The sequence below is a fragment of the Solea senegalensis genome, linkage group LG20 (assembly GCF_019176455.1).
Source record: "Solea senegalensis isolate Sse05_10M linkage group LG20, IFAPA_SoseM_1, whole genome shotgun sequence".
Classification (NCBI taxonomy): domain Eukaryota; kingdom Metazoa; phylum Chordata; class Actinopteri; order Pleuronectiformes; family Soleidae; genus Solea; species Solea senegalensis.
The window spans coordinates 796529-812114 of NC_058039.1; the positions used below are offsets into that span (position 1 = coordinate 796529).

General features: G+C 40.6%; 2 protein-coding genes across 2 annotated transcripts; one reads left to right on the top strand and one right to left on the bottom strand.

Moving 5' to 3' along the window:
* Positions 1-422: 422 nt before the first annotated feature.
* LOC122786058 (transmembrane protein 268) lies at positions 423-6596 on the bottom strand. Its single transcript, XM_044052074.1, has 9 exons — positions 6429-6596; positions 4677-4812; positions 3950-4044; positions 3742-3849; positions 2352-2504; positions 1857-1967; positions 1513-1602; positions 1148-1348; positions 423-999 (listed from the first exon to the last, which is right to left on the bottom strand). The coding sequence occupies exons 2-9, from the start codon at positions 4792-4794 to the stop codon at positions 823-825; spliced, it is 1053 nt and encodes a 350-aa protein (XP_043908009.1). The 5' UTR covers positions 4795-4812; positions 6429-6596; the 3' UTR covers positions 423-822.
* Positions 6597-7944: 1348 nt separating this feature from the next.
* On the top strand, positions 7945-13196 carry neu1 (neuraminidase 1). Its single transcript, XM_044052073.1, has 6 exons — positions 7945-8260; positions 8861-9050; positions 9926-10188; positions 11200-11382; positions 11859-12078; positions 12322-13196. The coding sequence occupies exons 1-6, from the start codon at positions 8174-8176 to the stop codon at positions 12540-12542; spliced, it is 1164 nt and encodes a 387-aa protein (XP_043908008.1). The 5' UTR covers positions 7945-8173; the 3' UTR covers positions 12543-13196.
* The last annotated feature ends 2390 nt before the right edge of the window (positions 13197-15586 follow it).

A 15586-nucleotide genomic window follows, 5' to 3' on the forward strand; every position in this document is an offset into this window, starting at 1 on the left:
GGAAAAATCCTGCCAGCTTCCTGGACACTCAGATGGACCATCATGGATCAAAGTGAGGGTGTGAAACAGAAACGCAGCAGATTCATGGATTTGTGACAAAGGAGAAAGAAAAGTGAATCTATGCTTCATCTTAGTGAGTCTCTTATTATTCTTATAGTGTCATGACTCGTCAAGCTCCCTGAAATCTTGTAAATCCATGCTTTCTTTGTCTTTCCTGCTTTATTTTGGTAACCCTTGTCTTCTTTCTTTTCACTTCCTGTCAAGTTTCCTGCTTCGAACTGATTTCCTGCCTCAAGTCTTCTTTATGAGTCCTTGATAATATTCTTTATCTTTATTTTTAAACTTAAGTTTAAAACAAGAGAAAGAACAAAGAAACACACACATTTAAGATGCAGCAGTTAAATACTGTGAGGAACATGTTGTTTTCTAAGTTTCGGCTCAAATGCCATTCACTGATTTATTGTTTGTGACTGAAACCATGGAAACGTCGTGTAAAACTTTACAGGATCTGGGTGGAGCATGTGTTCTGGCAGCATGATATAGTATAGTATAGTATAGTATAGTATAGTATAGTATAGTAGGCCAAAAATGTACATTTTATATCAAGCCTACTTCAGTCAGGGGCCTTTCTTTCAGGGGCCACCATAGTTAGAGTCCGATTATCAGATGTCACTAATTCTTACACACTGGATCTTTTAAAGTAGATAAAATGATAGCGTGAAGCTCCGTGATTGTCTGTTTGCTGCAGAGGAAATGCTCCCACATGCTCAGTCTGAGTCCGGATAACAAAGTTCCAGGAGCAGCGCAGGGTTCCGGCCTCTGTTATCTGAGGATCTTGTTTCTGATGTACTGGCAGAGGCAGAGCGGAGCGACAGTGCAGTGACTCGTCTGCGAGCGTCTGTGGTGGTGGTGGTGGAGGGACACAGCAGACAACCTGTTGGACACCAGCAGCTTCACGTAGGCTGCACTGTAAGTCATCAGCAGCTGGTAGGCTTTAGCCTGCGAAACATAAACGAGGGCACATGAGGAAGGACTAGTGAGAAAACACCATCGTAAATCATCTTTAAAAGAGGTTATGAAGTTACAATCACCCAAAAACAACGTCCCTTTAGAGGGCTCCAGATTTGACTTTTCTTTCTTGTCTTACATGAGGAGGTAATGATGCATCAGGGATGAGACTGCAGCTGGTGGTGACTTTGGCTGCCTCCTGCTGGCTGGATGAGGTACTGCCGCCTGTCACCTCCTGACCGAGCAGAGGCGTCTGTTCTTGTGAGACGCCAGCCTCAGGGTCGCTGACCTTGACCTCAGTTGTGAGTGTGAGATGGGACATTTTCTTCCTCAGAATGTTCTAGTAAAAGCACGACAGTGAAGCCAGAAATCTGTGATGCGTCCAAAGGCAACATTTCTGTTTGTCATCAGTAACAGCAGCTGGACGTAGGTTTCTGCTGCTTTTGATGCAGGAAACCAAAGCTTCAGAGAAGTGACAGCGACAGATGTACTGGAGACACTCACCTGGATGTCATTCTCCACAAAGCTGTGCTCCTCTAAAGCTTCTGTCAGCGCTCTCAGACAGAGACTGATGTCCCAATATACAAAGTGCAACTGCAGAGACATGAACATGACGGTGTTAGCACAGTGTCAAAGTTAATATCTTTAATTTAATCTCATGTTTTAGATAAGGGAAAGAAGGTAGTTGTAGCTACATAGGTCGGTGTGGTAACTCGGTAATACACAGGTAAATGTTTTTATTAGTTGACTGATTGAGTACTGAGTACTATGATTTTCTCAGACCAGTTTGATAATAATAATAATAATGATGATGATGATGATGATGATAATAATTGTAGAAGGACAACCTGCATGTTTCCAGAGCAGTTCTGCACCCAGTCAGTCACAGCCACCAGCACCTTATGTTTCACCAACCTCTCGTTCACCTGGATTAACCGAACGTCCAAATTCATGTTGATCTGACAAAGGAACGCCCACAAACACACACACACACACACACACACACACACAGGTTTGAGAGAATAACAACAACATTGAACTCCTGCAGAATAAAAAGGTACCACGGTACAATAACAGTAAGTTAATTAATGAACATTACTTAATGCTGTTATAACTATTTACTAACAGTTAATTCATGTTTTAACTAAACATTTATCAATGCTGTTACATGTAACGAGGTTATTAATTATTGTTTCTGCATCTGTAAAGCTTAATAATCATTACTTAACTCTGTTAAGCATCACTTAAGCATATACTTAACCTTTATTAATGTTCCTTGTGCCTCTTCAGTCATGTTGTATTGTCATAGTGAGATTATTAGGAATGACTCTGTTCTCATTTACCTTCTTGTTATTGCAGTGAAGGACGAAGATGATGCCACTGGTGAATAAGATGGAGACCAGGCTGACACAGAGACAGAGGACCCACCCGTCACTGACGGGGATGTACATGTGGAGGGTGGAGAACACGCTGCACCACACCACCATGTACAGCACCTGGTGAGTGGAGAGGAGAGGAGAGGAGAGGAGAGGAGAGGAGAGGAGAGGAGAGGAGAGGAGGAGAGGAGAGGAGAGACGAGAGGAGAGGAGACGGACGAGAGGAGAGGGAGAGGAGAGGAGAGGGAGAGGTAGGAGGGAGAGGAGACGTGAGAGAGGAGAGGAGAGAGAGAGGAGAGGAGAGGTGACGAGAGGAGAGGAGAGGAGACGGGAGGAGACGAGAGGAGAGGAGACGAGAGGAGAGGAGGTCCCTTTATTGAACAATTAGACTAAGAAAAATTATCTCCATTCCCTCAACATTTTGAGGGGTAAAGAAAAAGAGAAGAAATCAAATATTTATAATCAACTTGTCATATTCTTCCACTAAATAAAGAACTCCCCCAACAGCTAATTATGCAGCGCCAGAGAGAGAGAGAGAGAGAGAGAGAGAGAGTGACAGTTCATCAAGGTATGAACAGGTATGTCTTTTTGTGGGCTGAAAATAAACAAAGGAAAAGAGAGAGTCTCTCCCATGAGTCCATGAAACAACCTTTCAACAAATCAGAGGTGTCAGTCTGGAACATTGAACAAATGAGTGGGAAATCGTCTGTCAGGATCAAGGTGTGCCGTGTATTTGGACCGTCAGCTGCCTTTAGGGGAAGCGTCTGGACCAAAAAACTCAGCCCACCTCGACTCCTGTCCCCCTGCCAGAGAGTTCAGACGCAGGTTTGGTAAAGCGACTGGTGTGATTGTTACTGAAGGGAAACTGTATTCCGACCCCTCACTCCACTGGTCACATAAGGTGTGATTTTCTGTGAAGTGTCCTTCACCGTCATCCTCACTAGGTGTCCGAGCTTTGTGAGTCCAGCTTCCCTGAGTCTGGCTCAGAGACTGTCAGACTGCAGCGTTTTGGTCTTTATAAAGTTGTTGAAGGACGGAGGTTCCTCAAACAACCACAAGCTCGGAGTCTCGTTGATTTACCTCAGAATCATCTGACACTGTCTGACTCTGAGTCGAACTCCCCTCACTTGCCTGACACCTGGCTGCTGAACACACCCGCTCCCTCACTGGAGGTTTCAGGGTCTGCAGCACGGGAAGTTCACACGTTCACCACAACACTATACAACACTATACAACACTAACTCCTCAACGTTCCCTGCGGACTGTGACTGCACACGGTATAACACACAATCACTGAAGTGTCCATTTCAAACATGGTCAGAGTAAGAAGAAGATGGACAGAGGAAGACAACTGTACCGGTGCCATGATGAACTGAAAGAAGGCGGAGTTAAAAACCATGTATCTTCTGACTGAAGGAAGCTCCAGAGCTGTTTTCAGAGGAGCCTCCAGGTCTGTCTCTGGAATCTAACACAAGTTCAGACAAACACAGACAAAAACAATTAAGTGTGTGTGTGCATGTGTGTGTGTGTGTGTGCTGTGTGTGTGTGTGTGTATGTGCGCTGACCTGGAAGCCATCACTCTCCAGTTTGGCACGGCACAGAGACAAGTTAAATCTGGGGTTTAATGCTGAACAGCTCGACACTGACAGGATGCACTGACCTGAGAATGAATGAATGAATGAATGAATGACAAATGAACACCTGCGTTTGATGATGGAACCTGTGTACAGCAGCCATTTTAAGTGATGGGTCTGTCCTCTACACCACGACAGTGTGTCAGTGAAGCCAAATGGAACTCAGCCATCATTCACTGGATAAATTATTGGATTGGAAGTTACTGTAATATAATCTAGATGTAACAGAAGCATGAACTAGAATAAAAGGTAAATTAAAGTAGCACTGAATAAATAAAACAAATCTCTATGTGGAGTATACAGTAAGTTTTAAGAATGATTTCTACGTTTCAAATACAAGTTTGTGGGGTTTGGAAAGATATTTTAGTTGACAACATAGTAAAAGACAAATTCTTTATCAGGTGTTACATTTGAAAGACAAAATAAACATTATTGAGACTCTGAGACGTTGTCCTTCTGTTAGAAACTTCCTGTCTACACTTTTTCACCAATCAATCTGAATCTTTTGTGACGGGGACATGATCACCCAAGTATGTTCTCACTGAATTTAGATAAGAATCCAGATCCAGAAAGTTCTTCAAAATGAAAACATGTCAGCAGTCGTCATTGTGTCATAAATGGTATTTTCAGAGGAAAACAGAAGGATAGGAGATAATACCATTTGACCATGTGGGTGTGTTGGTGCAGGCTTGCAGCTGAGATTTGGAATGTCTGATTTGGACGTCCACCTCATTCTCCTCCATCACTGGACAGACTCTGTCTTTGTCCTCCATCATTTCAGAAGTCACCACATCCTGAAGGGTAAAAGAAAAAACCCAGCATTATTTACAAATGAAATATGGGAGTGAATGGAAGAGTGAATGTGTGAATGGAGAGGATGTCTGGACAAAACTGGCTTCATGGTAACCTCATCAATATCTGCATCTCATCAAAGTCTCATTTCTTCTTCTTCTTCTTGGGTTTAATGGCGGCGTGTTTACATGATATAACATGACTGCATCTTTCAGAACAAGTAAACACTGCTCAAGCCAGTTTGTCATCATCTTTATCAATTCTTTTTCAGATATTTCCCATAATTCTCACCACACAGATTCTCTGAGTCATTGGAAAACTTTAGCAATTCAGTACATTTATCAATTTCTTTTTTCATTGAATGTGCTGTTCGTGTGATTACAGACACAAAATAGATTTTCTTGCTTTGTTAATGTTGCTGTTATTTTTTGGATGGAGATGCAGTTTTAATTTATTTAGTTAGGTATGTGTCATTTCTCCAAACCCATGAATTAAATGTGTAGCTCTTGTTCTTGGTTAAGGAGTTAAATTAAAGTAAAAAGACATGGATTATTGTATCTAGTTCAATCCTATTATTATTTGTAAAGCACTTGTAAAACCCACAGTTCACCAAAGTGCAAAACAAAAGACAGTAAATAAATAGAAAATATGAAAGCTCACACAAGGCAATAAAATACATTCAAATATAATGAAATGAATTTAAATACACAAGAAATTCATGACTTACAGAAACAATCTAAAGAGCTACAGAGCGTTAGCTGAATCATCACATGATTCACACTTGAGTGAAAAGTATCACATGCAGGCGAGATGGTAAGGAACCTCATGGGGGTTGGCTTTTGTCTTTAATTATACAGACATGAGGTTGGTTTTTTTAGATTAGATTAGAGGATGTGATTGTTGCTTCTTCTCTCTTATCACACCCTGCAGCTGCTCACTGTGATATGAAATTCTTACTATAGTCATGGTGTCACTTTAAAGTCTTGCTGCTGCTACAGTCATGGTGTCATTTCTGCTCTCACTCTCACTTCCTTTAGTCTAAATAACTTTGTGCCATTTTGTTCTTTTGCTGTTGGTTCATGTTCCCTCTCTTTGCTTCTCTCCCCTTTGTCCTATTTTATTTAGATTTGAACAAATTTGTTTTTTTTGTACACAAACATACACACAAATCTACTTAAAATCACTATCAAACTACTATCTAATTATGGGCATAATCACACCACCTCACTCTAACCCAGCAGTGTGACCTGTCCTATGTGTCCCTGTGATGGACTGGTGACACTGATGCTACTCTTTCACTGAATAAAACTCTGCAAATGTTCTGGTTCTCTATGAATTTGTTACAATGTGTTTAAAGCCTGGAAACTATGACAGTAAAGACTTCTTTTCTTTAATGTTGTTTGTAAGTTATGTTCTTCTCTGGCTTACTGGTGTGAATTTCAAAATAATGGTGTCTTGTAAGGCTGTTTGAGCTCCACATATTTTGATATGCATGACAAAGTAGAACATTTAGACAGCTTGAAATGCCTGATTCTTCTATATCTGTGATGGCTGTGACTCGAGCACCAACTAAAGAGAGGACAATGTTTCATATGTGACATGATTAAACACATCCTACCTGTATTCCAGATGAAAAAGCATCTCAGAGCAGAAGAAACTACGGTGACTCCACACTCCTGCATTTCCAGCTGTGATCACTATTTCCACACAGACAGCCGTTACCTTGTTACCTTAAAAGCATCACTCCATACGACCGTAAACAGACTGTGGTGTGTGTGTGTGTGTGTGTGTGTGTGTGTGTGGTGTGAGTTTCAGGCTCCTAAGAATCTTCTTCCTGCTTCTCTTCCTGCCTCTCTCTCTCTCTCTGCCTCTCTCTCTCTCTCTCTCTCTCTCTCTCTCTCTCACTCTCTCAGTCTCTCTCTCTCTCTCCGTGTGACTCAGATCAGCTCGGCCTCATGACTGCAGGAATGTGGTTTGTGGTTTTCACCTCATACAGCAGGGGTGTCAAACGTACAAATGTAAAATTCAGAGTTCTTGTTGTTTATAGGTTATTATGCTATTATTTTACTGGTCCGGCCCACTTGAGATCTGTATTTGGCCCCTGAACTAAAATGAGTTTGACACGCCTGCCGTACAGTAATCACTCTTAGTTCAACCATGCAGAGGTTCATCATGTTTTCATACTTTTACACGTGTAATTTAGACATAAACATTAAGCTCTCTCAGTAAAACCATTATCACAACGTTAAAACACAGTGTTGTAAACAAAGTCAGCTACAGACTTTGCTCTCCTTCATCTTCTGCTTCCTCACATAAACTTCACACACTGGTATAGTGACATTAGATGAAGATGGAGCAAGAGATAAAGTGACTATAATTATTATTATTGTCGTTATTATTATTATTATTAATAATAATAATAATAATAATAATAAATGTATTCTTTGTTTTGTTATTTATTTATTTGTCTCATTTTCTACACTTCCTCAGCTCCACTCTGATCACATTCATACCTGGTATATAGAGTATTATGTACAGTATCATATAGTATTATATACAGTATTATGTACAGATATGACATGATATAGTTTTACACTTTCAATCCAAGTTTGGTGTTATATTTTATCATATCATAGTAAAATATATACTGTATGTCCTGTCTGCTCCTTTATTGTCTAAATAAATTGTCATTATAAGCACCAGGGCTGTGTGTGGGTTTAACAAATGGTTTAGACACTACTGTATTATAATGAAGTTATTTTTATTTAGTTATTGATTACAAATGAATATTCACAAAAATGATTGGTGTAGTAGCACAACTTGCAGGACACCTGCACACAGTTTGATGACACTACACTGTATTATGGTGGAATTATTGACAATTATTAGAGATAAATATTTGACATAAAAGCATTTTTTTAAAAGTGGTGTCTTATAATCCAAAGGAAACATGTGAGCTGTGAGGCGACGCTGTGTCATGGTTTAGAAGTTATTTAATATCATTTAAATGTGTTTTTCGGGTGTTGCACTTTGTAGACGGTCCCTTCGCTGCGGTTTCTCTTTGATCGACACGACAACATCATGTGACTCAAAATATTTCTCGTTTCTTTTAATGATGGCGGAAGTTGGAATCTGAATAGCGTTCTAACTTTATAGTCACGTGACCAGCCCTCAGTCATATGACTTGAAGAAAGCTAGCGTGGAGTTAGCTACGACGGCGTGAACGGTGCGCGAGGGCATTACCGTCTTTATTTCTCTATTTTGGTGGATTTATTGCCATGAGTGGTTTGTTTAGAAGTGTGTCGAAGTAAAGAAGAAGAAGAAAAAGACGAAGGAGAAGAAGGAGAAGAAGGAGAAGACAACATGAAGACCGGAAGCTGCAGTTGTGGACTCTCCTGGTTTCTGTCCACTATTTGGTTTGTCAGTGTTAGTGTTAGCAGAGCAGCAGAGGTACGAACAATTCTACTCTTACTCTACTACTTACTACATTTACACTTACACGACAACACAGAAGATACAGGAGCTTAGCTTGTTGAAGGGTAAACGTGTAAAGTCATGTAAACAGTCTTTAATATTATACATTTATCTATAATAATAAACAGAGCATGTTTGGAGGGTTAGGGTTCTAATGGTCACACATTTGCAAATGATTATATGTATTTTAACAATAAAAAAACAAAACTGTAATTCTCTTAAACTTCCTGTCTGCAGCTACACCTCTTCTCCACAGCTCTGTACTGTACATTCATACAACCAATCAGAAAATAGTGTTTCTTGTTGCCTGGTAAAGTCTGAAAATAGGTTTTCACATTCCACAAAAGAGCATGAATGCTGTGAATGCATGAATGCTGTGAATGCACAGGTTTCAGACGAGATGGAAGTGAAAGAGCAACGTCAGGAAATAATTACATCAATTTATTATAATAGCTGCTTATTTGGGGCCAAATGTTTCTTTGATGCATTTGTTTTTTTTGCTGTGAAAGGCGAAAATAACACAATTTATTTGGTGTAATTTATTACATTTATAAATTCTGGTAATTCTGGTGTCAGATTGACCCTCTGGTGTATGAGGAGCAGCTGCTGTGGGTAGGTGGAACCCAGGGGCAGGTCAACACCTACAGGATCCCTCTGCTCACCTTCACCCACAAGGGAAGCCTGCTGGCTTTTGCGGAGGCAAGGAAGTTTTCTTCAGCAGACACGGGAGCAAAGTTCATCGCACTTCGGCGGTCCACGGACAAAGGCAGGTGGACCATCAGAACCAGACGCACAAAACACACAGACATCACACGTTCACACTGCATCATTCTAATGACTGTGTGAATACAGGAGAGTTTACAGATCTGTAGATAAATATTGTCACATGACCAAGTTTGAGGTTTTATAGAGCTTTATTTGAATATGGGACAAATAAAAACATTAAATATTTATATTTTTGACCATGTGTCATTCTTATGGGACAATTTTGGTGCCAATATGTTGCTTAACTTTTGATACAATAACAATAAATGTCCCTTTATTCCATACTTCATACTTTCATGAACTAGTACATTAAAGAAATCTTTTTCCAGAAGATAAACATTTTCATACAGCACAAAATAGTGTACAACATTTAATTGATACCAGCTATTTGTACTAGTTAGTAGTTATTATGTATTCTTGGCAATGTTAATGGTACATTATAATCTGATGGAGTCATAATCAGGTCAGGATATCAAGTAATCCACCAGATTTTTTATCGATATAGCACCTTTCATACAAATCAATGCAACTCACAGTTTTGCAGAGAATAAAAACATAAAGAACAACACGCACTCATCAACACATATTAAACATAAAACAGGGATGAGGAAAGTTACATGGATCGTGCTGGTTCAAACACTGATGAATGACTAACTCGGCAGGAATGAAAGAGAATAGATCTGTAAATAAAACAAATAAAAATGGAATGGATAATATAAGTAAGGAATGGACAGGCAAAAGTGATGCTGTAAGTATGAAGTGAGTGTTTGTGTACAAGAATATATTCAAAATAATTATTTAAGACTAAAAACAAGTTGAAATCAACACAAACTTCCAGAGAGGAAAATAAAATCTCGTTGTTTGTCACGCCTCCAGGAGCCACCTGGTCCCCAACCTCATTTATTGTTGATGATGGAAAGAACCCGGACGGCCTGAATCTTGGCTCTGTGGTGGTGGACGAGGAGGAGGGCTTAGTGATTGTGATCTACAGCATCTGCTTCCACCTGTACCACTGCAGCCCGGCCAGCGCCATGTTGGTGGAGAGCAGGGACGACGGCCTCAGCTGGAGTCTTCCAAGAAACCTTTCAGTCCAACTCGGAGCCAAGGCCTTCATGGCGGGGCCAGGTTTTGGCATTCAGGTGAGGGAATTATATACTGTATGAAGTAGGGATGCAAAATATCTGCGTCTGCCGATATTGGCTGTAAGAATGTATTATGGGATATGGGAAACACGCTAAGCTCCCCCAGTATACTGAATAACCTGCTCCCTCCCTGACCTCTATGCTTGGGCCCTCTCCAGCAGTGATTTCTTTATGTTTATTAGAGATGGGCATTTCTAGCAAAAATGCTATTGGAATATTTGACGCTATTAATCGTCAAATACTCAAATATTCTAGACTCGAGTGCATGAGAGCTGGTGAAAGTAATGCAGGGTTCACTCGTGTTGAGCTAACAGGAGCAGCGAACGAGATGGATTCAATTTGTTTTTTGAAAACCTTTATTATATCAACCACACAAGAACGTGCTTGGTGGAGCCTGGATAATTGTAAACACAAATGCAAAAAAAGAATAAATAAACTCTGAAATAATAACAGCACAAAAAGAAGAAAATTAAAGTATAATTTAATATTATTTAAACATTTGTGGATTAAAGAGTGCAGTTAACAAAGCTAACATAATTTGATAGAAATAATGTTTGATTTCTGTACAAAATCAAGCTGCTGTTGAAATTATAAAATGATACTTGTCTCTCAGTCTGAGGCACGTCACACACCAGCATCATCTCCATGTGGTTAGATCTTTGAGAGGCAGAAAAACTGTGATTCAGGAGGCCAGCGTTTAACCTCTGGGTCCGGATTAATGCTACCTGTCAGCTGCTGCTGCCACCTTGTGGTAGTAGATGCACCACATATTTGGAAGTTATTGGAGTAGAAAGATTTTTTTATATAAATGTAATCACTGATGAAACATTTGTAACAGTGATATTTGTGACAGTAACTGTTGAGTTGAGTTTTTATTATAAAACAAATATATATATAAAAGCACTCCTGATATATCAGTAAAAAAAAGTGATATTTAGTGGGTACTGAATTTAGTTTCACAAAGTTGTGCTGTGGTTTCTGAGCATCTTTGTGTCTCTTTTTCTACAGAAGCGATACAATCCAGCTAAAGGGCGGTTGGTTGTCTGTGGTCATGGAACGATCGAGGGGGACGGCGTTTTCTGCATCCTGAGTGACGACCATGGCCGCAACTGGTACAACGGTGCCGCCCTGAAGAGCATCCCCTACAACCAGAAGAAGAAACCGTTGGACTTCAACCCTGATGAACCCCAGGTACTGTTTCTCTTTGTGAAAATGCTTTGTATATGATGTGACGATAGAGATTACTAAAGACTTTACCTGCTGCATGGGTCCACATACATGTAAGTCTTTAGTGGGACCACTGTCCTCGCCCCGGTATATACAGTAGCACTACATGGTGGTTAGATTTTAGCTTGCAGCTGGTTGTTAGTATGTTGAGCACCATTCTGAAGTTAGCTCCAGGTTTATAATAGCTTGTCTTCTTCTTTCAGCTTCTCCCTTTAGGGGTCGCAACAGCTTATCATCTGTCCTCTCCTTTGTTGTCCTCTTCTGTTGCTCCAACTGTCCTGTCCTGCATGTCCTCTTTCACCACATCCATGAACCTTCTCTGTGGTGTTCCTCTTTTCCTCCTGCAAAGCAGTTCCATGTACAGCGTCCGTCTTTATTACAGCTCATCTTTTTGGTGCTAATCACTACAAACCTCCTTCTGCCCCTCTGCACCTCTGCAGCTGGTCGAGATGTTGGACGGCAGCATCATCGTCAATGCACGGAACCAGAACAACTACCACTGCAGGTGTCGCGTAGTGGTGCGTAGCCACGACGGCGGATTGACCCTGCCCATAGACGATCTGTTTTTTGACGATACTCTGGTGGATCCTGCAGTTGCAGCTGGAATTCTGCAGAAAGGAGGAGTGCTATACTTCACCAACCCCTTTAACGCTACACACAGTAAGAACTCTCGACCTCTTCCTCTCTCTCTTATCATGCTCAGAGTTGAAAGAAGTTCATGTTTTAACTATAAAAATGGTTTGCTTTTTTCACTGTTTTTGCTTGAATCATAGAATTCTAGTTGGCTTATATTATTATATTATATTATATATATTGTATTTTGTCAATACAATAAATGATTAATCAACTTATGGATTCAGCTCTAATTTACACAATGACCTCTTGTTTCGCTTCCCCCTGCAGGAGTCAACCTAACCTTAAAGTGGTCACTGACCAATGGCACCTCTTGGGAGAAGAAATCTGTCCAGATATGGGCGGGACCAAGCGGCTACTCCTCCATCACATCACTGGACACCGGTTCCGTAGATGACAGGAAATACATATATGTCATCTATGAAAAGGGCCATAAAGACTATGACGAGACGATCTCGTTCGCCAAGATCCACCTCTATGGTGGCCGGTAGCACATAACACGAAAGGGAAGAGGAAGACAGGGAGACGTTGTTCTCCGGCTCTCTCAGGAAGAGGACAAGACTTTCCAACATTTAGTGTTTTGACAATTCAAAACACTAAACACTCTAAAATTCCGACACTTCATTTTCCACAGAATTGTTTGCACAGCTGCATTATTTTTTAGGAGGAAGTACACTGAAGGCAAAGCTTTCAGAACAAATAAGTGTTTTTAATAAGATTTAGTCAACAATGGAGCAGTATCATCAGTTTTCCATGTAGCATGGGAGAAAATGACCGTGTCCAAACTGCTCCATTGTTGACTGTTAAAGACGACGTCAAGAGCTTTGACATGTTTGTTTGTGAAACTGCAAACAAACTGAGCAACTGTAGAAGAACAGCTGGAATGATTAAAAATGAAACGGCTTCTTTTGTGATTGCACAGGATATTTTCTGTTACTTCTGTTACTGGTGGTTTGGAGAGAGAAATCTCACCATTTTTATGAACAATGACGATAATAAAAAAAAAAACACCGCCTTTCTCATCAGAGATATAAGTATTATTATTAAATGTATTACAATAGAAGGGAATTGTTTAATATAAACCAGTGGTGGTGATAACTGAATCTGTGCTGACGTTTGTATTAAAATGACATGATTTCACTAAAGCAGTGTCTTCATTCTTGTGTCTTGGAGTCCTGAAGCTTTCAGAGTATTTTACAATCTGGGGGACCCCAAATATTTTATGAGAAGAACAAGGACTGTAACGTGCATTTAGTGGTCGTTTGGGAACTTTTGGGAAGTCTGTCTGGGATTACATGAAGTGTTACTGAGACAAATCTAAATCCACAGGTGATGCTCGTGAGTACCCTGAGAAACTACGTTAGAACTATTGCTGTTTCAAATATTATCAATTATTGATTAAATTCAGGATTTTTCATTTTTTTTTCTATTTACTTCACTCTGTGTGAAATTAATTGACCAATGAAAATGATCATTTATATTGAAAGCATCATCGCTTTAATTTCAGTAAACCATAACCTTCTGCTTCTAGAGGTGTGACGCTGCCCTCCGTAGTTCAAAGCTCTCACATCACACCCAAAGGTCTTTATTCACAGTTGCCCTTCAACACAGTTCAAAGTCTCAACACAGTTAATAAAGTTCCTTCATCACAGCTCAAAGTTCCTGCAATGCAATTCAAAGTTCCTACAGTAGCCATAAGTCCCCCATCCCTCTTCCCAAATCTTTCTCATCTCCTCATTTTCTTAATCACAGTTCCAAGCTCCATGCAGCGTCACTTGTCAGCCGAGTCCATCCTTGTCCATCCTCTCCTTCTTCTCTTCTAATCATTTCCGGCAGGCTGTGCACCAAACGGTGAAATGCTTACCTTGGTGAAATGCCCTTGACAGGAGAAAATGTGTCTGACTGCAGTTCAAAGTTCTGCAGTTCTTTCCTTCTTCTCTTGTCCATTATCAGCACAGTCATACATGGTTCAAAGTTCCTCAACGCATTGCAGATCAAAGTCCTTCAACAAAAATGTGTCCCTTTATATTCTTACATATAGACCAGTTGCATGAAGCAATGCCCAAACTGCCTCCACAGCAAGGAGACACCTGCTCTTAAAATTTGACTGCAATGGGGAGCTTTGAACTGCAAACTACAGAACCCAGAACTCAACATTCTCAACTTTGAAGAGAGCTTTGAGAGAGATCCAGAATCCAGAAGGATTAAGGAACAAGAATGAGGAGAATGAAGGAGAACTTCAAATTGTGATCAAGAACTTTGAACTGTGGAGGGCAGCATTACACCTCTCAGTGTACAGCCTGCAAGAAAGTATTATTAGAAGAAGAGGAATATTGAAAATTGACTTCAAGAAAAAGCACAAAATTCCCAGGTCAGCTAGTTTTTAAAATAACTGTTGCTGTTGCTGTTGACCACATGAAAGTAAGCCATGTTTAATTGTCTCTGGATGTCCTCACTGGCACAGACCAGATCTGGGTGTTTTCCTATCATTTTCAGATAGCTGTCTGATCCACAATGCCCCAATGTCAGTCTAGTTAGGACAAGCGTATCCCTTCTCTTTCATATTCTATTCTAAAGCTCTCTGGCGAGCAAACCAATCACTCTCACACCTACGGTCAATTTAGAGTGTCCAATTTACCTAATCCCCCAAATCTGCATGTTTTTCCCCACACACGTGGAGAACAAACTGCATTCAGACTGGGAACCCAAGTCTTCTTGCTGCAAAGGCAAGAGTGCTAACCACTACACCAACCATGTGGCAGAATGGGATCATACCAAACACGGTTCTGCTTCAGCCCAAGGATGTGTGCAAAAGAGATTTTTCCGTATATCCTTGAACTCCTAGCAATCTTCCAATAGGCATTTTGCAGCAGATTTGCCCTTGAGACCATTCAACCTAGCCCAGAGATGCAGCCTCAGTGTGCTTCTCCTGATCCAATTTTCAACAAGTAAGGCTGGGACAGATGTCAGAAAAGCTCCTCAACAGATTCTAAGGAACTTAGCCTGGACCCTGTCCAGATTGGAAGGAATGGATTCAGCGCACGATGATGCAGTGACTAGCATCGAACAGGAAGTTCAGATCAGTTTGACCAAGGGCATTTCAGAGGGATGTGCGTATGTTCTTGCATTGTGTGTGTGTGTGGGGGTTCTCTCCAGGTACTCCCGTTTTCTCCCATAGTCCAAAAACATGCAGATTGGGTTAACTGGACGTTCTAATGTCCATGTGAGTGAGAGTTGGTCAACTCTATGTGTTTCCCTGGGTGGACATACAATCTGTCCAGGGGGGGACCCCGCCTTTCACCCTATATCAGCTGGGATTGGCTCCAGTTCCCCCCGTGACCCTCATGTGGAGAATAAAGCAGTAGAAGACGGATGAATGAAGGATTCTTACAATTGCCTGGTAAATCATCACGAGTCACTTCCAACAAAGATTCAAAGAATGTTATTCACCGTTTCACATTTACTGATTACTTCATCTACACATGTCATTTCATCATTTATAGTAGTTATTTAATATTATTGTATTATGCATTTA

Excerpts from the sequence above, each read along its gene's own strand:
- neu1 (XM_044052073.1), top strand. The coding sequence starts at position 8,174 with ATGAAGACCGGAAGCTGCAGTTGTGGACTCTCCTGGTTTCTGTCCACT. Across the intron at positions 8,261-8,860 it reads GTGTTAGCAGAGCAGCAGAG|ATTGACCCTCTGGTGTATGA; the intron begins GTACGAACAATT and ends TTCTGGTGTCAG. Across the intron at positions 10,189-11,199 it reads GGCCAGGTTTTGGCATTCAG|AAGCGATACAATCCAGCTAA; the intron begins GTGAGGGAATTA and ends CTTTTTCTACAG.
- LOC122786058 (XM_044052074.1), bottom strand. The coding sequence starts at position 4,794 with ATGATGGAGGACAAAGACAGAGTCTGTCCAGTGATGGAGGAGAATGAG. Across the intron at positions 3,850-3,949 it reads TGGAGAGTGATGGCTTCCAG|ATTCCAGAGACAGACCTGGA; the intron begins GTCAGCGCACAT and ends AACTTGTGTTAG. Across the intron at positions 1,603-1,856 it reads ACTGCTCTGGAAACATGCAG|TTGCACTTTGTATATTGGGA; the intron begins GTTGTCCTTCTA and ends ATGTCTCTGCAG.